This window comes from Stegostoma tigrinum, chromosome 29 (genome assembly GCF_030684315.1).
Source record: "Stegostoma tigrinum isolate sSteTig4 chromosome 29, sSteTig4.hap1, whole genome shotgun sequence".
Taxonomy (NCBI): domain Eukaryota; kingdom Metazoa; phylum Chordata; class Chondrichthyes; order Orectolobiformes; family Stegostomatidae; genus Stegostoma; species Stegostoma tigrinum.
The window spans coordinates 8,509,831-8,535,210 of record NC_081382.1 but is presented as its reverse complement, the minus strand read 5'-3'; the positions used below and the strand labels follow the sequence as shown (position 1 = coordinate 8,535,210).

At 45.1% G+C, this 25,380-nt stretch overlaps 1 protein-coding gene across 1 annotated transcript in view; it reads right to left on the bottom strand.

Annotated features, from left to right (window-relative positions):
• Window positions 1-2,004: 2,004 nt before the first annotated feature.
• LOC125465555 (uncharacterized) overlaps window positions 2,005-25,380 on the bottom strand; it is a 79,533-nt gene continuing 56,157 nt past the window's right edge. The window contains exons 4-9 of the mRNA XM_048559201.2: window positions 25,033-25,127; window positions 17,248-17,444; window positions 15,669-15,747; window positions 13,036-13,214; window positions 6,767-7,474; window positions 2,005-2,366 (exon numbers count right to left, since the gene is read on the bottom strand). Of these exons, the coding sequence (XP_048415158.2) occupies window positions 2,123-2,366; window positions 6,767-7,474; window positions 13,036-13,214; window positions 15,669-15,747; window positions 17,248-17,444; window positions 25,033-25,127 (1,502 nt within the window). The 3' untranslated portion in view covers window positions 2,005-2,122. The remainder of the gene's footprint in view (window positions 2,367-6,766; window positions 7,475-13,035; window positions 13,215-15,668; window positions 15,748-17,247; window positions 17,445-25,032; window positions 25,128-25,380) is intronic.

Here is a 25,380-nt window from a genome sequence, read left to right as displayed (position 1 = left end):
CTGGGTGTTGTATTTCCAACTTCCCCTTCCTCTTTGAGATCAAGATGAGCCATAACCAACTCGAGAAAGGTTAGCTCATGGGGAAAGATGTCTGATTCCTGAGAATGAAGTGAGTCTTTGCTTCTATATTCCACTATGCCACACAATGTCAAGTAGGTGGGCATAGCAATTTGTTGACCTGGCAGCAACATTGATGCCTCCTTGGGAGAATATGCAGGCGTGTGCTGAAGTGACTTGGTATAATGAACACCTTTTGAAATGTATGGGCACTAACATCAACATGTTGTAGCTTTTCTTTAAGACAGGGAAATGTAACTAAAAGTAGCATCAATCCTGTTTATATTGGCCCCAAAACTGCTCAATGGCAGCCATCGTCATGTTAAAGATAGCTACTATTCTACATTCATGCTCTATGGCCTAATTATGACAACTGAGCCCACCGTTATACACACAGCTCAGACCTCTGCTCAGCAGTACTTGTACAAAAATAGAGAACACTGCGAGTAACAAAGGTCCCTTCCTGCACGTCATTCTGCCGTACTTTATGCTGACATTTGGTAAGACAACAATCTGATTATTGAAATAATGAAATGTGAGGCTGGATGAACAAAGCAGGCCCAGCAGCATCTCAGGAGCACAAAAGCTGACGTTTCGGGCCTAGACCCTTCATCACAGAGGGGGATGGGGTGAGGGTTCTGGAATAAACAGGGTGAGAGGGGGAGGTGGACCGAAGATGGAGAGAAAAGAAGATAGGTGGAGAGGAGAGTATAGGTGGGGAGGTACGGAGGGGATAGGTCAGTCCAGGGAAGACGGACAGGTCAAGGAGGTGGGATAAGGTTAGTAGGTAGGAGATGGAGGTGCAGCTTGGGGTGGGAGGAAGGGATGGGTGAGAGGAAGAACAGGTTAGGGAGGCAGAGACAGGTTGGACTGGTTTGGGATGCAGTGGGTGGGGGGGAAGAGCTGGGCTGGTTGTGTGGTGCAGTTGGGGGAGGGGACGAACTGGGCTGGTTTTGGGATGCGGTGGGGGAAGGGGAGATTTTGAAGCTGGAGAAGTCCACATTGATACCATTGGGCTGCAGGGTTCCCAAGCGGAATATGAGTTGCTGTTCCTGCAACCTTCGGGTGGCATCATTGTGGCACTGCAGGAGGCCCATGATGGACATGTCATCTAAAGAATGGGAGGGGGAGTGGAAATGGTTTGCGACTGGGAGGTGCAGTTGTTTATTGCGAACCGAGCGGAGATGTTCTGCAAAGCAGTCCCCAAGCCTCCGCTTGGTTTCCCCAATGTAGAGGTAGCCACACCGGGTACAGTGGATGCAGGATGTACCTGGTGTGGCTTCCTCTACATTGGGGAAACCAAGCGGAGGCTTGGGGACCGCTTTGCAGAACACCTCCGCTCGGTTCGCAATAAACAACTGCACCTCCCAGTCGCAAACCATTTCCACTCCCCCTCCCATTCTTTAGATGACATGTCCATCATGGGCCTCCTGCAGTGCCACAATGATGCCACCCGAAGGTTGCAGGAACAGCAACTCATATTCCGCTTGGGAACCCTGCAGCCCAATGGTATCAATGTGGACTTCTCCAGCTTCAAAATCTCCCCTTCCCCCACCGCATCCCAAAATCAGCCCAGTTCGTCCCCTCCCCCCACTGCATCCCAAAACCAGTCCAAACTGTCTCTGCCTCCCTAACCTGTTGTTCCTCTCACCCATCCCTTCCTCCCACCCCAAGCCGCACCTCCATCTCCTACCTACTAACCTCATCCCACCTCCTTGACCTGTCCGTCTTCCCTGGACTGACCTATCCCCTCCCTACCTCCCCACCTATACTCTCCTCTCCACCTATCTTCTTTTCTCTCCATCTTCGGTCCGCCTCCCCCTCTCTCCCTATTTATTCCAGAACCCTCACCCCATCCCCCTCTCTGATGAAGGGTATCGGCCCGAAACGTCAGCTTTTGTCTCCTGAGATGCTGCTGGGCCTGCTGTGTTCATCCAGCCTCACATTTCATCATCTTGGATTCTCCAGCATCTGCAGTTCCCATTATCACCGATTCTTGAAATACATATATATGGATGGAGAAAGCACTTCAAGTGGCAAAAAATTACTTCTGAAAACATTCGAATCAAGATCGGTATTTATGTTGTGTAACAGCTTTGGACGTTACGTCACTATCACGCTGCTTGTGGATTCCTTTCAGATTCCCTTTGTTCAAGGTATGATGAGTTTTCAGTGTTTTTCCTGGGGACTGCTCCTTATAAATTCCTAGCTGAGTTCTGGTCCTCCTGAGCCTTTCAGCTAGTTCCGAAACATCTTTAGATGAAGGTGAAGCAAGTGGTTGGCTCATCCGAGCAGGGGAATAGAGACACCTGCGCCCAAAACAATACAGCAAATTGAATACTTAGCCTCAGCACCCACCTGTTACATTCAAAGTGTCAGTGATATTCAAATTAAACCAACAAGCCCAGTACAGTCCTTTACAGTAAAGAAGGAGGCCATTCAGGCCACTGCACCTGCACAGACTCCTTGGTTAATCATTAGTCCCACTCCCCTATTCCTTTCCCATAGCCCTACAAATCTTTCTCTATCATGCTTATTTCCATTTCCCTTTTAAAAGAACTCAAACTGCTTCCTTTAGATGGGGGCTTTCCAGTGTCTAAGAAAATGGTGCTTCAGTAAAAATCCCCTACTCTCACCTTTTTTTGTTGCTAATCATCTTAAATTTGTGTCCCCTGACAATAGCCCTCTTATCAGTGGAAGCAGTTCTTCCACAACTTGATTAAATCTCCTCTCTGCTCTAAGGCGAAAATTAGCTACTTCAGCCTCGGAAAAAGACCCTTCAATTCCCTTTGTTTCAAAGTGGGTCATGCAATCAAATCCCTGTGGCATTTCTCATGAGAAATGTCAGAAATTTATGCTGAAATGAATAAATCAAAATATGATCAGGAGAGGCCAGAATTGCACAATAGACACAATTAACATATTCCAATGTAACCGTTCTTCAGTTCTGTTTCTCATTTCAGCTAAATTGGTGTGACCATCTAAAAGAAGGCATTCTTGCTTCTGTCCTGATGAATGCAAAATGAAGAGATTCAGCAACAGGAATGCAGTAAATAAGTATGGGTTTATTCTTCCTACACAAAGACCCCACAAAACTGAGGGTTCAATGCTGACAGATTTCAGAAATGAGGAAAATTAGAAGGGAGGAAACGAGGGAATGTTCCAAAATACCAGGAGAAAAATGCAGCTGACAGGCTTTGGGAAAATTGAGCTGGAGAAATCAGCAATACAGCTAAGTTACAGTCAATTTCAAGATCATCAGTTCTAGCTGGAAGAGGACATATCATTCCTGAAGTTTAGGTGGAGTTTAGTTAGACCAGAATAAATGATGAAAGAAGCAAAGGTCAGATGAAAATGGGAGAGGAGAGAGATAAGGTCAGTAGGTCATCATCTGGGCAGATGAGCAATCAATAAAACAGTTATCAACATATGATTGAAAAATCAAACGAAACTCAGATCACAATGTAAAATCAAGCATGACTGATGAATTGTATAATTTCGAGCCTTACTTAATGGAAGTTAGACCATAAGACCATAAGACCATAAGACATAGCAGTAGAAGTAAGGCCATTCGACCCATCAAGTCCACTCCGCCATTTAATCATGGCTGATGGGCATTTCAACTCCACTTCCCTGCACTCTCCCCTTAGCCCTTAATTTCTTGTGAGGTCAAGAATTTATCAATCTCTGCCTTGAAGACATTTAACGTCCCAGCCCTCACTGCGCTCCATGGCAATGAATTCCACAGGCCCACCACTCTCTGGCTGAAGAAATGTCTCATTTCCATTTTAAATTGATCCCCTCTGATTGAAAGGCTGTGCCCACGGGTCCTAGTCTCCCCGCCTAATGGAAACAACTTCCCAGCGTCCACCCTTTCTAAGCCATACACTATCTTGTAATTTTCTATTAGATCTCCCCTCAACCTTCCAAACTCGAATGAATACAATCCCAGGATCCTTAGCCGTTCATCATACATTAAACCTACCATTCCAGGGATCATCCATGTGAATCTCCGCTGGACACACTCCAGCACCAGTATGTCCTTCCTGAGGTGTGGGGCCCAAAATTGGACACAGTATTCTAAAAGGGGCCTAACAAGTTGCTCATGTAGAAACAAATCTAATTGTAGATGGGTGCCCTTGAAGTCGAAGACTGGATTGTACAGTTTGGAAAGTAGTTTTTTTGTTCATGTGCCACTGTTGCTAAATATATACTTTTTAAACATTCTGCCACACTTCTGTGTCTCCACTGGGTCCCCTTACACTTTCAGTCTGTCAACTCCTCTCAGGTTCAATCTGTATCTCGGAAATTTAAGATTATCAGATCACAAGGTACAGGGGCAAAAATAGGCCATTTGGCCCATCGAGTCATCTTTGTCATTCAATGAGATCATAGCTGATCTGATAATGCACTACTCCACTTTCCTGCCTTATCCCCAAATCTCTTTAATCCCTAACTTATTAAAAATCTATCTCAGCCAGAAATAAGCTTAATGACCTCAAGCCCTCAGTGGTAAAGACTTCCACTATTCACTACCCTCAGAGAAGAAATTCCTCCTCAGCTCTACCTTAAATGGGTGACCACCTTATTTTGAATTGATGCTCTCTGGTCATAGACTCGAAACAACCTCTCAGCATCTACCTTGTCAGGTGGGTCCCGACCCAAAACATCAACTTTCCTGCTCCTCTGATGCCGCCTGGCCAGCTGTGTTTGTCCAGCTCCACACTATGTTAACTCCCAAGAACCTTGTGTGTTTCAATAAGGTCACCTTTCATTCTTCAAAACTCCAATAAGAAGAAGGCCAACCTAACCAACTTCTCTTCCGAAGTCTGCCCCTCCATACTCATATCAACCTTCTCTGGACTCTCTCCATTGCCAGCCTATCTTTCCTTTGGTAAAGGTAACAAAACTATTTATAGAATTCCAGGCTCTAACTTGCACCTTGTAGAGTTTTAGCAAGACATCCCAATTTTCATAGAATCCCTACAGTGCGGAAGGAGGCCATTTGGCCCATTGACGCCATGCTGTCCCTCCAAAGAGCATCCCACCCAGGCCCCAATCTTATCCTTGTAACCGTGGATTTCCCTTGGCTAATCCACTTAACTTACACAGCTCCAGACACCATGGGTAATTTAGCATGGCCAATCCACCTAATCGGCACATCTTTGGGCTGTGGGAGGAAACCAGAGCACCCGGAGGGAACCCAAACAGACACAGGGAGAACGTGCAAACTCCACACAGACGGTTGTCTGAAGCTAGAATTGAATCTGGGTCCCTAACGCTGTGAATTAGCAGTGGTAACAACTGAGCCACCCAAAATGACTCTAATCCTTTTGAAATAAAGGCCAGCATTCCACTTCCTTCCCTATTTTGTGCTGAACCTATCTGCAAGTTTGGCAGCATTCAAAACAAAAACCTCACAACTGGTTGACATTCAGGAAAAAAAGCCTTTGCATGACTAGATTAAATTCAAATGAACATGATGAAAATATCCCATTCCAGGTTGAGACACTGGTCAACATTTGACAGATAGAAATGCTCCAAAAGTATCCAACAAAATGATTTCCCTGTATTGGTGTAGTGAAGAGCAAATAACTAATTAGGATTCAAATTACAGCCTGCTCAGAATGGGAGCTAATATTCCCAAAGGTTGTCGATGGAGAGTTGTCAAATGAGAAACTACTGGTTGAATAAGCTCAAATTTACTTTGCTTTAAATCAACTAAGCAATTAATCTAACAAAGATGTATATCCTGTCAATTGGAATGTCACAGTTTTTTCTCCCTATCTCCATGTTCAGATTCAGGCTTTCCCACAATCCTTGCTTCATGTCCCTCTCGGGAATGTCAAAAAGCTCGCCATACCTCCCCACGGTATCAGTCAGAAACTGCTATGTTCCTCATGTGGAAACACTACAACATCTTGCATTTATGGAGCATCTCCAATAATTATTAAATGTCTCAAGGTACTTTCAAGCACTATTTGGCGTGGTGTCACATAATAAGATAGTGGAACAGAAAAACTTACGAAAGGAATTTCAGAGCTTAGGACCCAATTGGCAACATGCCTGTTACCGATGGGATAAATATCGGGGACGTGCAATTCAGCAGTGCTCCCAGCGGGTTGAAGGTTGGAAGGAAGTCATAGAGATTCAGGAATGGTAGATCCATGGAAAATTTTGAAACCAAAAGTGTGAAGTTTAAAATAGAAGCACTGCCTGACTAACAGGAAATAGAGATTAGGGAGCAGAGAGACAATGGATTGGAAATCGAGAGTGGAACTTGGCATGAGTTAAGATATGGTCAGCAGAATTCTAGATGTGTTTACTGAAGGCAAGATAATAAAGTGTGGAGCTGGATGAATACAGCAGGCCAAGCAGCATCTTAGGAGCACAAAAGCTGACATTTCGGGCTGAGGCCATTCATCAGAAAAGCTGAAGGCAAGGCTGGAAGTCTGACCAGGAAAGCAAGGGAAAAGTCTGGAAGAAGAAATGTGCGGATGAGGGAGCCAATGTAGTAAGGAAAAGAGTCCATGTTAGAAATGTGAAAATGTATGTAAAACTGCTGATGGGGTTAACATACAAGCAAGGCATTCTCATACCTCCTCTTAGACAAAACTACTGCAGGATTCACTGCGAAGACTGACATAATCCATTTGCCTATTGAGCTAGCCAGTTTCAACATGGATTGGTGCAGTGGATGGTAGCATACCTGGTTGTATTTTCATACTCATCCTTGGCTGTCTTCTTCATTACTGGTTTGCTCTCACATTTCCCCTCGCTGGTGATAGCACTGACAGTGCAGGTATATTCAGTGTTTGCAGTCAGGCGCCTCGCGGTGAAGGAGCGGTCTGGACCCAGGTACACCACCCTCCCGTTCATGCACAGTTCAAAGTTGAAGAGGCGTCCGAGGGACACCTCGGGCATGTCCCAGGTGATGAACATCTCGTTCCTCCCCAGGACATTGAGAGTCAGCTTGCTGGGAGCGTGGTCACCGGGATCAGCGGTGCTCGCTACAAGGCAGGACTTGGCCCCTTTCCCTTTGCTCGTGCTGGCACACACATGGAACACGTAGGATTTTGAAGGTGTAAGGCCACTGACAATGCAGCTACGCTCTGATGTCATTTCGATCATCGTGTTGCTTTTGTACACCATGTAACACTTTATGATGCCATTGGGCTCAGCTGGTGCGATCCATGCCAGCTTCAATTGTGTGGGAGTACAGCCTATCACCCGAAAATCACGTGGGCAGCTTGGCACTGACTCTTCAACAGTCACTGTGGTAGTGTCACTGTAGAGACCGTCATCTCCCTCGGTGGAAACATGGAGCCTGAAAGCATACACTTTGCACAGTTTGACCTCTGCTAGAACATAGCTGCAGTCAGGACCTTTGTACAGTAGCTTATCACCATCGAACAAGCTGAAAACAGAACCAAACAGAACAAAAGGACAAACAAATTTACAGCAACTTTAGCTTCATAACAAACTTCTAAGACAATATTAGAATACATGCACCCCCACACCTTACATCTCCTTAACAACAGTATCCAGACATGTAGACAATGGTGCTGAGTATCTCTGGATGGTTTCATACATTCCCCAATGTCTCTATGAACTAGGAAAGATTCACCAGTGATAACTGATTTTAGTTCAAGCGGTGAGCTACTGGCTTGGCCTCATGTCTACAGTCAATAATTTTGTGATTGTCAGTGGCCCGCTTGTTTGTCCACTCCCTCTTAACACAGCCAGCAAAATGGTCTTTTATTGCCAAGAATTTCCCACTGGAAGGGACAACACAACAGCAGTTGGAACATTATCACACACAGGTCACAGAAAGTCAATGAGGCAGGAATGAGATGAGAGGAAGGGTTGGTCATGGGATGAGGTCGGGCGGGGGGTGGAGAGATTTGCCCTGACCTCTGATGCTGCCTGCCCTGCTGTGTTTCTCCAGCTCTACCCTGTTATCTCAGCTCAATCTACGTTCGTACTGTAACAGAGTGATATCCAGGCTAAGTGGACCTGTGATCCCCATGCATGCTCTGATCACTTAACAAATATCCTCGAAACAAAGAGAGCTATGAACACTCATCATTACTTCACATTGAAGTTATTAAATAGTATCTGATTTTGTGAGGCATAAGACAGAGGCTGATCATAAGACAAGATAATATCTTCAATGACAATTCATTTCCTGTATAGATCTACACAGCTTCATACCTCCTCTGATATATGCAATAACAGTATCTTAGACACAGTGAAACATCCCAAGGTGTTTCACAGAACCAACATAAATCAAAGAACCACAAAAGGAGTAATCAGAAACAAAACAGAAATTGCCAGAAAAGCTCAGCAGGTCTGGCAGCATTTGTGAAGAGAAATCAGAGCTAACATTTCGGGTCCAGTGACCCTTCCTCAGAACTGATGGTAACGAGGAAAATGCTGGTTTTCATGCAGAGGTAGGGGGCTAGAACATGGGAAGAGTTCAAGCCCTAAAATTACTGAACTTGATATTGAGTCTGGAGGGCTGTAGGGTCCCCAAGGAGTAATCAGGTCATTTATCAAAAAACTTTATCAAAGATGTAGGTTTTAATGAGTGTCTGAAAAAATGAAAGTAAGGTTGGGAGATGTAGGGACCGTATTCCAGACATCAGGGGCTAGGCACTGACGGCACAGCAATAGATGATGAAAGAATTAAAATTGAGGATGCTGAAGAGGCTGGAATCAAGTCAAACCAAGTCACCATAGTCTTACCAAAATGCTCTTTTATTAGAGAGAGACAACTGATGGTGAATTAACAAGAGGGCTACCATCTGTCAGGTGAGGAGAAAAGTCCTTCATGGTAACCTCAGCTGGTGCAGGAAGTGAACCTCTGCTGTCAGTATCACGCTGCTTTGCAAGCCACCTGTTCAGCCAACTGAGCTTAACAGACCCCCAGACACTAGAATAAGAGGGGCACAAATATCACGCAGGACTCAGAGGATGGAGCTGATTGGAGCAATAGGTAAGGCCATCGAGGGATTTGAAATCATTAGTACAAGTTTTTTAATCAATGCACTGGTTGAGCAGGAGCCAGTGTTGGACAGCGAGCATAAAACTGATGGATGAATGGGATTTGGTGCAGGTTAAGACAGAGCCAGAGGTACAGATGATCGCAAGTCCATAGAGGGCAGAATGTGAGGAGCCAGCACAGGAGTGTGTTGTCATCGTTAAATCCACATGCGCCAAAGGTCAAAATTGGGTTTTCAACAGCAGAAGAGCTGAGACAAGTCAAAAGTTACAAATGACAGGGCGAAATAATCCCACAAACTAACAGATCAGATCTAAGCTCTGCAGTCCTGCCACATCCAATCATGAATGGCGCTCAAAAATTAAACAACTCACTGGAGGAGGAGGCTCCACAAATACCCCCACCCTCAATGATGGAAGAGCCCAGCACATCAGTGCAAAAGATAAGGCTGAAGCTATCGCAACAATCTTCAGCCCTAAGTGCCAAGTGAATGACCCACCTTGGCCTCCCCCAGTGGTCCCCGGCATTACAGGTGTCAGTTTTCAGCCAATTCGATTCACTTTACAGGATACCATCTCCATAAGATTTCATGAGATTCAAGATGGTGGCAGAGTAGCACGGGCTGTATGCAGGCTCTTGCCAAGGGCTTAGCTGTTCCTGTGTGTTTTCTTTGTTTCTTTTCCCCCTTTTTTTACTTCTCCTCCTTGTCTTTCATTTTTGTTTTCTTTTGTTCTTCTTTGCTTTGGAGCCTTTCGCAGTGGGTTAGTTGGCATGGAGGCTAGAGGGGGCCATGCACGGGGTGCCAGCTCCTCCTGGTGGTCACAGGCTACATCAGATGGGGGGGTGCTCCTCACGGTGACTGGAGGTGTGGGGGGCGCTGCTGGAGTGGGCCTCTTGGCGAGATTGTGATGGTGATCTAGTCTGGCAGCAGAGCTGGGGACATCCTGGGCAGGATGCTGGCTCAGTGGTTAGCACTGTTGCGTCATGGCGCCAGGGATCCGACTTTGATCCCAGCCTCGTGTTGACTGTGGAGTTTGCATGTTCTTTCCTTGCTCACCCCAGTCCTACCCAGTCCCAGTCTACGTGAGTCCCCTCCCGGTGCTCTGGTGTCCTTCCCAGCGTCTGAAAATGTGCATGTTAGATGGACTGGCTATGCTAAATTGCCCATTGTGTCTAGGGTGGGCCCGGATGGGATGCTCTTTGGAGGGTCGGTGTGGGCTTGATGGGCCGAATGGCCTGATTCCAAACTGAATGGACTTTAAGGCTGAAGTAGGCCTAGGGTCAAGACTCCTGATGTGACTGAGGTAACAGCAGAGCTAGGGACTCCCGCTTACAGGGTAAGCATGGCTTCAGCTAGGGCAGGCATCAGCAAGGTGCAGCCAGCAGTGAAGACATGGCGCTTAAAGTGTGACAACTCCAGCACTGCACCTCCAGTGGAGGAGGGGTGGTGGTGCAGGTCTCAAGACTCTATTTCAGTTACGTCTTTTATCCTTTTTATTCCTAAACTACTTAAAATGGCACTGGATTGTAGAAACTATTGAAGCTTTTCTACGTACTTTATTGCATGACCCAATGTAAAAGCAAGTGACAATAAATAAATAAATCAGTCATATCAAGAAACAGCTTCAGTACTGCAGAGATTCTGGGCCCTGACAATGGAAGACTTATGTTCCATAAGTTGCCACTACCCTGGCTGATCTGTTCCAGTACAGTTACAACACCGGCATCTGCTTGGCAATATGGAGAATTGCCCAGGTATGTCCTGTACACTGAAAGGAGCACAAATCCAACCCGGCCAATTATCGCCCCATTTGCCTATTCTCCACCATCAGTAAAGTGATGGAAGGTGTCACCAGTGCTATCAAGCAGCACCTGCTCAGCAATAACCTGCTCAGTGATGCCCAGTTCGGGTTCCACCAGGACCACTCAGCTCCTGACCTCATTACAGCCTTGGTTCAAACATGGACAAAAGAGCTGAATACCAGACATGAGGTGAGAGTGACAGCCCTTGACATCAAGGATACATTCGACCGAGTGTGGCATCAAGGGCCCCTAGCAAAATGGGTATCAATGGGTATCAGGGGGCAAATGCTCTAGTGGTTAGAGTGATACCTGGCACATTATAATATATTTGTTGTCATTGGATGTCAGTTATCTCAGGTCTAGGATATCTCTGCAGGAGTTCCTCAGGTAGAATTATCCTAGGCCCAACCATTTTTAGCTGCTTCATCAATGACCTTCCCTCCGCCATAAGGTCAGAAGTGGGGTTGTTCGCCAATGATTGCACAATGTTCAGCACCATTCGTGGGTCCTCAGACACTGAAGCAGTCCGTATTCAAATGCAACAAGATCTGGGCCGTACCAAGGCTTGGGTTGACAAGTGGTAAGTAACATTCACACCACACAGATGCCAGGCAATGACCATTTCCATTAAGAGACAATCTACTCACCACCCCATCAATGGTGTTACCATCACTGAATCCCACGGTATCAACATTCTTGGGGTTACCTTTGACCAAAACCTCAAGTGGAATCACCACATAAACACAGTGGTTACAATAGCAGGTCAGAAGCTAGGAGTACTATGATGAGTAACTCACTTTCTGATTCCCCAAAGCTTATCCTTTCATAAGGCACAAGTCAGGAGTGTGATGGAATACACCCCACTTGCCTGGATGAGTGCAGCCCCAACAACATTCAAGAAGCTTGACACCATCCAGGACAAAGCAGCCCGTTTGATTGGCACCACATCCACAAGCATCCACTCTCTCTACCACTGACGCTCAGTAGTAGCAGTGTGTACTATCTAGAAGATGCACTGCAAAAATTCACCAGCGCCTTCCAAACCCATGACCACTTCCATCAAGAAGGACAAGCGCAGCAGAAGTATAGGAACACCACCATCTACAAGTTCCCCTCCAAGCCACTCACCATCCTGACTTGGAAATATATCACTGTTCCTTCAGTATCGCTGGGTCAAAATCCTGAAATTCCTTTCCTCATGGCACTGTGGATCTACCTACAGCACATGTACAGCAGTGGTTCAAGAAAGCGGTTCATCGCCACCTTCTCAAAGGGCAGCTAGGGATGGGAAAGAAATGCTGGCGAGGTAGTGACATTCGTGTCTCACAAGAAGGAAAAATTGTAAAAGATGTTTTCTAAATGCTGAGATAGTAAGAACTGCCGATGCTGGAGTCAGAGATAACACAGTGTGGAGCTGGAGGAACACAGCGGGCCAAGCAGCATCAGAGGAACAGCAAAGTTAACATTTCAGGTTGGGACCCTTCTTCAGAAAGGTTCTCTTTAATAATACTCTGATAATAGTAATTTTCTCATGAAGAGTCCCGATCCAAAACATCAAGCTTCCTGCTCTTCTGATGCTGCCTGGTCTGCTGTGTTCCTCCAGCTCGACACTGTGTTATTTCTAAATACAGATCTTTTCCTTGTCCGTCCTAAAGGTGTCTGACAAATAGAAACTGAATCATACCCAACTGGACTGATCACTGATATCAAGCTCTTTAAAAAGAATGATAGGAAGAGCAATTTGGTAAGTTTCTTTGTTAAGTCCTGCCAAAATTAATACATTTTTCTACTGAACACAGACCAGTGCTGTCAATGAATTCTCAGGTTGTGCATAGCTCACATGATAAATTTGGAAAAGCGCTTGAATTGAAATGCAAGAGAGGGTCCTAATCTCAGTCTCCCCAAATATCTCAATGTTTCCAATTCAGCTACACCCAGGACAAAGCATTTATTGGTTTATCAGAATACAAGTTAAGTTCGTTACTGGTAAATCAGAACCTCAGCAGACAGGAGCATGACATTAGCAGGAGGAATTTTGATGCACAAATACAAAATTCACACTGAGCATTGCTCTTCCCACCATACCGGGCTCCATTCTATACCATTTCTGATCTTGTCTCGGAAAAGGTGACTGTTGTCATTGCTTGTCAGATTGAGAAGTATGTGTTTACCTGTATGTCACCTCCAGCCCACTGTCCAGTATAAGGCGACTCCAAGTAATTTGAATTGAATTGATCTTGATCACGTCAACACGGGGAGGAGAAGGCTTGGAAAGTGGCTGCAGCTTCTTCAGGGTGAAGTCCACTTCCTCCAGCAGGTCCTTGCCAGCAGTGGGAGAGCAGGCCACAGTCTGTCCATTTAGAACAGAATGCAAGTCAGCCTTCACAGATGCATCATAACCTCCAGGACTCTGCGTCTATTCGAGTAATGCCATGGTGCCACAGATTGAGCCCAAGGATTAAGTGCAGAATTCTGCCAGAGGATCACAGCAGGAGAGCACTGGCTACACTGAGTGAAGCTGCGTCAGATTGGCTCTGTGATCATGCACCACCATCGGGATACTTTGCCGATGGAGGGGACCATCTACCTGGATGAAAGAAGGAACCTCTCTGTAGCCATTCTCTAAAGCCAGCAGGAGCAGGAGTGCAAAGAGGGTTTGAACAACTAATCCCTCCCCATCCCACTTGCCAACACACACCTGCTCCTCAGGGTGAACATCTCTTACAGAATCATAGAATCTCTACAGTGTGGAAACAGGCCATTCAGCCCAACAAGTCCACACTAGCCCTCCGAACAGCATTCCACTCAGACACATTCCCCTAAACTTGCCCTGTAACCCTAAATTTCCTATGGCTAATCCACCTAATTTACACATCCCTGGACACTACAGGCAATTTAGCATGGCCAATCCACCTACAGAATAAAGTAATGGACATTTCAGCTATGGAATTAGAAGGCAAGTAATTTCACATCCAGGCCACCAGATGGTTCAGTGCCAATGTTTTCACTCAACGTCATCCTGAGGTACATAAAATGTGCAGCATGGTGGCTCAGTGGGTTAGTACTGTTGCCTCACAACAGCACACACCCAGGTTTGATTCCACCCTCGAATGACTATGTAGAGTTTGTCAATTCTCTCTGTGTGGGTTTCCTCCCGCAGTCCAAAGATATGCAGGTTAAGTGGATTAGCCATGCTGAACTGCCCCATAGGGATGTGTAGGCTATGTGGGGTTAGCCATGGGAGAAACAGGGTTACATGAACAGGGTAAGGGGGAGGGATGCTCTTTGGAGGGTCAGTGTGGACTTGATCGTCGATTTCCCCATAATTATGAATACTTGGCTGTGGTCCAAAATTCAATACTAGATCAGGTTGGCAGGGGTCTGTTTTCATAACTGAAAATGAACTGTTTGCTTTGACATCTTTTTGAGGTTATAATAGGCTATTATCTTCTGCTTCTTTCAATAATTGTATGCTTGTTTTAGCAAGTTTAAGAGCTTTGAAATGAGATAAAGTTTCTGCTCTTAATGCTGTAATGGCTTTGTTCGACTGATAATTTTATAGTGTGTTGCAAGAGAAGCAGTATTTTAAAAAGCAGACTTTTAAGTATTTCTTTGTTCATTTTATGACATGAGGTGCTTTCTTCTGCAATGGAATAGATTAGATTGGATGGGTTCACTATCCACAGCCTTATCCCATGCTGTGGAAAACCGATAGGGTTGGGGGCAGTGGGTGTTTGATTAGGAACAATGAAATTGGGCACCAGACACTGTTCAAAGGCCTGTAGAGTTTGCCGTACCCCATGAAAACCCGGCCCACACTTCAACTTAAACAGGAAGTGCTCCCCCTAGTGTTTCAGCACAAACAACCGCGGCCCACAAGAAAATGTATCAAATGAGCTGTTAGTTCTGTCAGTTCTCATTGGACCAAATTTGAGTTAATCACTACGTTCAATGTCGTTATTCAAACAGCATTTACACTTTACATTTCATCAACAGAGAACAATGAAAAATTTGCCATGTTGAAAGCTGGAAAATATTTTTGAAACCATGTAATTTCAAACATGATAAGGTAAAACCAAGTGGAAATTCTCTGCATCTTTTAAGACCATTGAAGTTCGTTTCAGCTAACTATCGATTGACAGATTACAGCATAGGAATTCGCAGAGAGAAACTGCACTGTATGATACAAGAAATGTAAGATTCCATTTTCTTGGAATTCAAGAATCCAGTTTCTGAGAGCGACACTGTGAATACTGGCAATAAGGGAATTTGGCAGAGCACATTAATCACAAAACTAACAACTGCATTTGTACAGTACTAACATTCAGGAAGATAAATGGTGTAGTGGTAATGTGGTTTGACTAGTGATCCAGAATTCCAGTCCAATGCTCTGGGGAAAATGCATTTGACTCCAACCGCGTCAGACAGTGAACTTTGAATTTTTAAAAAGTCAAATCTGGAATTAAAAAGCTAATCAAACAGCCAACGTTTGTTGGTAAAAATCCATCTTAATGTCCATCCGGGGAGGAAATCTGCCATCCTTCGCAGGTCTGGCCTATATTTTACTCCAAACTTACACCAATGCAGTTGACTCCAATTCTCCGCTGGGCAGTCAGAGATGGGCAATAAATGTTGGCAGTTCACTGTGCAGCTCACTGCTAACCCACTGAGGCTGTACATCAGAATTCCTATATCAGTGGCTGCTGGTACTTGATGATAGCATTCAAAATAAATTGGTGAATTGCTTCTGATCGTCTCGGTTATATTTCACCTCTGTGACATTATGCACCAGACCACTCCTTACCTTTAAAAGTGCTGATATTTTGGGGTGCTCTCTCAGTTTCACAACTCCCTTTGGATGGCTGCCTAGCACTTTCAGTGTCCTGCAAAGTACAAAACAATATTAAAACAGCATTCCTCATAAAACAGTCAAATACTGAGTCACTGTCACTGGTGCCTTCAGAAAGATTTCCTTTCTTCTTTTACAAGCTGGAGACTGTTAGCCATATCAGTTGGCTCAAACGAGTGGCCTTCGTCTTCTGTAATGCTGGTGAAAATCAGCACGCCTGGCAAATAAACAATGATAATGGCTCTTTCGAACTGAAGGCATGGCTGGGGAATGGAGTGAATACAACACCCCTTTCTCTCCACCATGGTGATCTAATGCTGGAATAGCCTTACTGTTTCCGTCAAAGTAATTGAGTGGCCCCATCAAGAGTTACAGAGAGAAAAGACAATGATTCCAAAACATGTTTTTTTTTTGGCTAACACATCCCAGTATAGTTAAATGTCACAGTACTACACCTGCCCACATTTTGCAGAGAAATAGGATTAACATCAGGAGTGTTCATAATGAGGTCAAAGTCATTCGAGTCCATATGCTGGAAAGTGGGACTACAGCAGATTTAACACAGTTTTGACAGTACAGAGTCAATGGACCAAAGGGCGTCTTCTTCACTGAGTGATTAGCCTAAGCTATAAATAATATGCCGGCTGTGTATCTTGACAATTTAAACCCACATCATGTGAAGGGGATTTGTGATGAAGAGTCATCTGGACTCAAAACGTTAGCTTTCTCTCTCTCCATGCATGTGTCTAACCCACTGTGATTTGCAGCATTTTTGTTTTCATTTGGGTTTAGGTGAGTAACTCTGAGTGTGGTAAGGAGTTTCTTCAGAAAGGATTTTGTAACAACCTTTCCTAAAACAGGGAGCAGGGAGATGCTGCTATAACTCCAACAATGGGACCTGCCACCTTTTCTTGAGGATTGTGAAAATGCATGAAGTCATTCAGGACTTCCGCTTCATTCCAGACTGTTGCAAGAGCATTGTTGGTTTGATTATAGTTCCTAAGTCAAATAACATACTCCAAGAAGCAGGGCATCTTCTCTAAGTTCATCCAGAAGAAATGCATCAAGGACACACTGAAGAATTGCAATATTGACATCAACTCCCACAGGCCAGTGTTCTGGACCAAACCAGATGGATGTTTGGCTTGTGAGGGATAGCTATTGATAATATTAACAAGAGTTCCTGCAGTAAGTCTCATTGACTTAATTTGGAATTCTAAATATAGTTGCATTGAAAAATACACACCAAAATAAATTTGAATAGAATAGAAAAATATTTCAAAATATATTGTCTACTCAGGCAATTTTTCAACAGACTATGTTGCATTTACTGATCGCAGTGATGTGAGAGTATATTGGTACAGGTCAATCCACCAATAAGACATGGAAGTCAGGTCTGCAAAGCTGAAGCACCTTATTTTGAAGCAACACAGAATTGCCAATAATTTCTCTTCGCAAAAATTATTTTTATTACATGACTATCAACTGGTGAACTATGAGCCTACAAGTTGTACATTTTATTCAGGTTACGCACATGGCAGCAAACCAAGCTGACTCCTGCTCTTTGGATGCCAATAATGTACACAGGGTGTTGAGTATTTCTGGGAAGGTAGGGTTCTTCAGGATATGAGCGTGGCCATCTTTGTCCGTTGCCAGGCAACTCAGTGCAAAGCAGGCATTTTTGCTTCCTCCAGTATCTCCGTCTGCCATCATCTTCTCTAGTTTCGTGATCTGCAGCAGGAGAGGTCAGGGATTCAGATCAGAGATGTCACACACGACATGGGAAACGAGATGAGGGAGGACTGAGCATCAGACTTGTCAGAGGCCCCCAGTTGTGCAAGCCTCCCCCCAAGGTCAAGGTCAAGATTCATGTTACATTTCTCAGTCAGAGCTAACTGAGGCCTCACAGCCAAAGATTCTCCACTCAGACCAAACATTCAATATTCTGAATCTTGAAGCTCTAAAAGCAAAGGAGGAAAAATGTGCTGGACAGCTCTCAGTGGGCCAGCAGACAAAAAGAGAAAGCTAATGACAGACTGAATGTTCTGCTTCTGCACTACAGATATCTTTACACACCTCTAGAGCAGATAGGACTTGAACCTGGGCTTCCCAGTCTCAGGGTAGGGACATCACCAATGCACCACAAGAGGACCCCAATACACTTATGCAATTCTGTAGGACAATGGTCTTCCAAGTGAATACTTATCTAAAGGTACAATAAAATAAAACAGAATCTCTCGCTGGGATTTCTCAGAATTAACGGTGGGATGGAGGAGTTGAGTCGGGAGTGCACAGACTGACCATGCCTCGCTGCTGCCTTGATATCTTGCCAGCGGTATGCAAAAGTGAGAGTGATCAAACCACGCAGAGGTTAACCAAAAGCCCTACCGTTCAATTAAGGGCATATGAGGGTCTCCTCTCACCTCTACAGGGCAAAAGTAATGTAATTCAGCAGCTTCCTACAGTCCACAGAGGGACATCGCTACTACAATACACTTACCTACCCCTCACCTTCCTGACTGCCTGACCCCACTCGTCTCTTCTCATCTGAAAGTAAAGTTCTCTTTTAAACTGGAAGTAAACTGAAGGTAAAGTTTACTCCACACCGTCCCCATCAAGTGCTCCTGGGACATGGAGAGCATGGGGTTCAATACAGGGAAAAGCGCTCACTACTCCTTCCTACTTAAGGTAAAGTTGCGTTGACTCTTTTAAACTGAAAGTAAAAAGTTACCCCAATATCGACACTCCCAGGACAGTGACAACACGGGGTTAGATGCAGAGTAAAACTAGCTCTACTCTTCTAAATTGAAAGTGAATGGAAGGTAAAGTCCTCTAGACACTGTCCCCATCAAGGGAAATGGCTGGCTGTGATCGCAGACAGAGAAACACAGAAAACACGACTAAGAGTAGGACAAAGCTGGATGAACGCAGCAGGCCAAGCAACATCAGCAGAGCAGGAAAGCTGACGTTTTGGGCCTACACCCTTCTTCAGAAGGGTGTAGGCCTGAAATGTCAGTCATCCTGCTCCTCTGATGCTGCTTGGCCTGCTGTGCTCATCCAGCTCTACCCCTTGTTATCTCAGATTCTCCAGCATCTGCAGTTCCTACTATCTCTAAGAGTAGGACATTCAGCTTTGAAACCTGCTCCAGAATTCAATATGATAATGGCTGAGGTGAGATAATTCATTGTCATGTTCCCACTTTCTCCCCACAACCTCAGATTCCCTAAACCCTAAGAAATATATTTTTCTCCATCTCAATGTTTTGGCTGCAATTGCTTTCTGTGGCAGAAAGCAGAGATTTCACCACTGTCTGGCTGAAGGCATTTTTCCTCGCCACTATCCTAAATGGCCTACACTGTGCAGTTAAAATGGAATCCATGGTTTGGGATTCTCTCGTCATCAGGAATATCTTTAGACGAAAGACATAGCAGCAAAAATTAGGCCATTTTGCCCATCAGGTCTGCTCTGCCATTCAATAGTGGCTGATAAGTTCCTCAACCCCATTGTCCTGCTTTCTCCCCGTAACCCTTGATCATCAAGAACCTTTCTATCTCATTCTTAAATGTACTCAATGACCTGGCTTCCACAGCCTTCTGTGGCAGTGAATTCCATAGATTCACCACTCTCTGGCTGAAGAAGTTTCTCCTTATCTCCATTCTAAAAGAAGGTCTTCCCTTTGCTCTAAGGCTGTGCCCTCAGGTCCTAGTCTCTTCTACCAATGGAAGCATCTTCCCAACATCCATTCTGTCCATTCGATTCAGTATTCTGTAAGTTTCAATTCGATCCCCCTTCATCCTTCTAAACACCAATGAGTATAGATCCAGAGTCCTCAACTGCTCCTGATATGTTCCATTCCTGGGACCATTCTCGTGAACCTCCTCTGAACCCGCTCCAGGCCCAGTACATCCTTCCTGAGATATGGGGCCCTTGCATGTTTGTTGCATGTTCCCCTTCTAGTCCAGTTAGAATTTCATAGGTTTCTATGAGATGCCCTCTCATCCTTCTAAAGTCCAGTGAATTCAAAGAACAAAGAAAATTACAGCACAGGCCCTTCGGCCCTCCAAGCCTGCACCGACTTCCTGCCCATCACAACTAAAACCCCATACTCTTCCAGGGACCATATACCTCTGTTCCCATCTTATTCATGTATTTGTCAAGACACCCTTTAAACGTCACTATCGTATCTGCTTCTACTACCTTCCCCGGAAGAGAGTTCCAGGCAGCCTCCACCCTCTGTGTAATAAACTTGCCTCGTACGTCACCTTTAAACCTTGCTCCTCACATCTTAAAGCTATGCCCCCTAATAACTGACTCTTCCAAAAAAGCTTCTGACTGTCCAGTCTATCCATGCCCTTCAGAAACTTGTAGACCTCTATCAAGTCGCCCCTCAACCTCCATTGTTCCAGTGAGAACAACACAAGTTTTTCCAACCTCTCTTGTTAGTTAATGCCCTCCATCCCAGGCAACATCCTGGTAAATCTTTTCTGTACCCTCTCCAAAGCCACCACATCCTTTTGGTAATGTGGCGACTAGAATTGAACACAATATTCCAAATGCAGCCGAACTAAGGTTCTATAAAGCTGCAACATTACCTGCCAATTTTTAAACCCAATGCCCCAGCCAATAGGCAAGCACCTTCTCCACCTGCATTGCTACTTCCAGTGACCTGCGTACCTGTACACCCAGATCCCTCTGCCTGTCGGTACTGTTAAGGATTTTGCCATTTACTGTATATTTTCCATCTGGATTAGACTTTCCAAAATGCATTAGCTCACATTTTTCCAGATTAAACTCTGAGCCATCTCTGAGCCCAAGTCACCAACTGATCTATATCCTGCTGTATCCTTTCACAGTCCTCATCACTGTCTGCAATTCCACCAACCTTTGTATCATCGGCAAACTTACTATTCAGACCTGTTACATTTTCCTCCAAATCATTTATATATATTACAAATAGCAAAGGTCCCAACACTGATCCCTGAGGAATGACACTAGTCACAGCCCTCCATTCAGAAACACATCCTTCCACTGCCACCCTCTGTCTTCTATGACCGAGCCAGTTTTTTTTGTCCATCTTGCAAGCTCACCTCTGACCCCGTGTGACTTTACCTTCTGTACCAGCCTGCTATGAGGGACCTTGTCAAGGCCTTACTTAAGTCCATGTAGACAACATCCACTGCCCTACCCTCAATACCTTTGTCACATCCTCAAAAAAGTTAGTGAGAAACAACCTCTCCTTCACAAAACCATGTTGCCTCTCATTAATACGCCGACTTATTTCCAAGTGGGAGTAAATCCTGTCTCAAAGAATCCTCCTCAATGATTTCACTACCATTATCATTACTAAAGTCTACCAGCCTGTAATTAGCTGGATTATCTTTGCCACTCTTCCTAAACAAAGGAACAAAACTGGCTATTCTCCAATCCTCTGGGACCTCCCCTGTAGCCAGTGAAGATGCAAAGATTTCCCTCAAGACCCCAGCAATTTCATCCCTTGCCTCTCTCAGTATTCTGGGGTATATCCCATCAAGCCCTGGGGACTTGTCTACCTTAATGTCTTTTAAGACCCCCAGTATCTCTTGCCTTTTGATCTCAACATGACCCAAACTATCTAAACATCCTTCCCCGGACTCCTCATTCACCAAGTCCTTCTCTATGGTGAATACTGATGCAAAGTACTTATTTAATACCTCACCCATTTCCTCTGGCTCCGCACGTAAATTCCACTCCCTGTCCTTGAGTGGGTCAACTCCCTCCCTGGTTACGCTCTAGTTCTTTATATATGTATAAAAAGCTTTGGGATTTTCCTTAATACTGTTGTCCAACGACTTTTCATGATCCCTTTTAGCTGTCCTGACTCCTCGCTTAAGTTTCTTTCGATTTTCCTTGCATTCCACCCCTGCTTTATATGTTCCCAGTTTCCTAGCCTTGATAAATGCTTCCTTTGTCTTTCCACGAGGCTTACAATATCTCTCATTATCCAAGGTTCCCTAAACTTGCCATACTTATCCTTCATCCTTAAAGGAACGTGCCAGTCCTGAGTTCCCAGCAGCTTACACTTGAAAGCCACCACATACCAGATGTTGATTTTCCCTCAAACTTCTACCTCCAATCTATATTCTTCAGTTTCTGCCTAATATTTTTGTAATTAACTTCCCCCCTCCAATTTAGCACTTTTACCTGACAACTACACTTATCCTTACTCATCAGTACCTTAACGCTTACTGAATTGCGATCATGGTTCCTGAGCTGCTCCCCTACTGACACATCGACCACCTGGCCAGGTTCATTCCCCAATACAGGGTCCGGTATGGTTCTTTTCCGGTTGGACTATCTGCATACTGTTTCCGGAAGCCCTCCAGGATGCTCCTTACAAAGGAGTCCTAACCGATCTAGTGTCTCTTCATACATCAGTTCCAAAAATCTGTCTGTGTCTATATTGTTAGAAGTTGCCTGCACCATTTTGAAGATGGTCAGATCAGATCCTTTGTAGCTCTTTTTTGAGGTTCAGCCCTGGCTGAGTGAGGCCATGAACTTTGACCTTGAGGCAGGAAGTGTGGATCTTTCTTTACTATTCACGAGGAAATGCTGCAGTTTTTCTTTTACATGTGGCATCCATTGTCAGATCTGACAGGGCTTCGTATTTTTGTTTGTTTTATTCGCTCAAGCGATGTGGAAGTGCCAGAATTTTTGCCCCTACCTAGTAGCCCTTGAGAAGGCGTAGGGCAGCGCATCAATGAAGCAGGTAAATGTTGATGATCCAAAGACACTACCCTGAGGTACTCCTGCAAAGGTACCGCAGAGCTGAGATGATTGACCTCCAATAACCATAACCATCTTCCTTTGTGCCAGACATTGGGGAGTATTCTATTCCCAGTGCTTTATTCAACTACTTAATGTATTTTGACATTTTTTTATTACTCATTCACAGAATGAGGGTATTGCTAGCTACTCCAGGATTTATTGCCCATCCTAATTGCCTACAGTTAGTTGAGAGTCAAACACATTGCTGTGGGTCTGAAGTCACATGTAGGCCAGACCAGGCAAAGATGGCAGCTTCCTTCCCTAAAGGACATGAGTGAACTAGATGGGGTTTTTCCCAACAATTGGCAATGGATTCACAGCTATCGTTTGACTCTTAAATCCAGATGTTTATTCAATTCATATTCCACAATCTGCCATGGAGGGATTCAAAACCAGGTCCGTAGAACATTCCTCAAGTCTCTGCAGCAGTGGTACCCCTAGTCCACTGCCTTCCCCTGCTCAATGGGCATTGCAGTGTTAATGTCATTGTTGTTTACGGGGAAAAGTGAACAAGGTGAGATGGGTTGATGGATTAGTGGTGAATGGCTATAGAACTGAATTGCATTACTTTCAGCTAATGAGTGAATTAAGAAAAACTGGGGGGGGGACGGGGGTCTGTTACAGTCACAGCTTTCGGTTCTTTACTGGCTTTGTTTCCATCCTTTTTCGCCGTGCATCATCATCTGCTTTCTAATATAATCACAGACCTTCCCCTTTGTTATTTAGTCACCTTCACCTCACTTTCCGTCCTCTGCACTTCCATAAAAGTCTTTCATTTTATTTACTTGTGGGGCACGGGCATCCCAGACTGGGCCAGTATTTATTGCCCATCCCTAGTTGCCCTCGATATGGTGGTGGTGAGCTGCCTTCTTGAACTGCTGCAGTCTATGTGCTGTAGGTTGACCCACAATTAGGGAGTGAGTTCCAGTATTTTGACCCAGCGATACATTTCCAAGGCAGGATAGTGAATGGCTTGGAGGACAGCGTACAGGTGGTGTTCCCATGTATCTGCTACCCTTCTCCTTCTGGATGGTAGTGCTCGTGGTTGTGGAAGGTGCTGTCTCAGGATTTTTGGCAAGTTTCCACTTTCAACTGTCATGATGCAAAGTCATTAATCTGACACAATGGCCAGAATTTTCTCGAGTCTTTGTTCACTCACATGCAGGAAGGAATGAACAAATGGTGGTAGAAAACACCGCATGGTGTTCCATGCCTTTTAACCAACATGTCACATTACAGCATAAGGAATGGTGGCAGAAGCCACTACCTGAAAGCCAGCTGTGCCACTTAAGTGGCTGAATTGAGCCTCTTCCCATCACTGCAGACACTTTCTCAGTACTAGTGGGTGTCACCACCTGGGGAGACAGCCTTTGGTTTGAGTATTCCTATGGTGCCACAAAGTTACCTTCCGAGGGCTACAGCCCCCTCAATGAAATTGGCACTACTTGTCTTCAGTGACTAAGCCCCAGGACCCTCACCATGGCACGCCTGAATCATCCCAGTGCCCCAACCATGCTCCCGATGCTTTGAGAGCCCGCCGGTAATGCAACAGCCTTTTCCTCCAAGCGCGCCCAAGGCAGTGTTATCAGGGACACCACTGAGCTACCATTTCCCTTCCAGGGAGTAAAGGAGAGGGAGGGATCTGCCATCCTTAAGGGGATGGTAGACCTGACAGCTGGCAATTAATTGGTTAATGCCAGTGAATGTAGCCTCAAGTGCCATAGAACAACAGAGTTGTACAGCATGGAAACAGACCCTTGGGTCCATCTTGTCCATGCTGACCAGATCTCCCAAATTTAGTCCCATTCATCGGCATTTGGGCCATATCCCTCTGTGCCTTTCCTATTCATGTACCCATCCAGATGCCTTTTAAATGTTGTAATTGTACCAGTCTCCACCACTTCCTCTGGCAGCTCATTCCATACAGGCACCACCCTCTGCGTGGAAAAGCTGCCCCTTAGATCCATTTCAAGTCTTTCCCCACTCACCTTAAACCTATGTGCTCTAGTTTGAACTCCTGTACCCTGGGAAAAAGACCTCGGATATGCACCCTATCAATGCACCTTTTCATTTTATAACCCTCTATAAAGGTGACCCTGACAGCCTTCAATACTCCAGGGAAAACAGTCCAAGCCTATTCAGCCTTCCTCTATAGCTGAAAACCTCCAATCCCAGCAACATCTTTCTTTTCTGAACCCTTTCAAATTTAACAACATCTTTCCTACAGCAGGCAGACAGGAATTGCTCACAATAGTCCAAAAATGGCCTAACCAATGTCCTGTAGAGCCACAACATGACACCCCAGCCCCTTATACTCAATGCACTGACCAATGCACTAAAGTCACCTGCCACAATGGGCAGCCCTGTTTCTCATGGCAGCAGAATCCCTGTTGTGCCTTGAACTATCTCGGCCTTCAAATCTGCTTCTCCTCCACCTCATCCGCTCAGTGTTTTCTGAAACTGCTACACCTCAGCAGGTCCCTGCTGATCGAAGCGAGGCCTTCATGAACTCACCATATTGGGAGCCTCCTCCATTTCGAGGATCTGCTGGCGGCCTACATCCAGGTCACAGAGGCGTCCAAGAGCAAAAGCAGCACTTGTTCCGCAGCCTGCAGTGAAAAATAAGACAGGGTTATGCCCTCATTAGCAATAATAATGGGCTGAATTCTAATAAAGAGATAATGAGAACTGCAGATGCTGGAGAATCCAAGACAACAAAGTGTGAAGCTGGATGAACACAGCAGGCAGCAACACAGCAGAGAGCCTCTCTGATGAAGGGTCTTGGCCCGAAATGTCAGCTTTTGTGCTCCTGAGATGCTGCTTGGCCTGCTGTGTTCATCCAGCTTCACACTTTGTTATCTT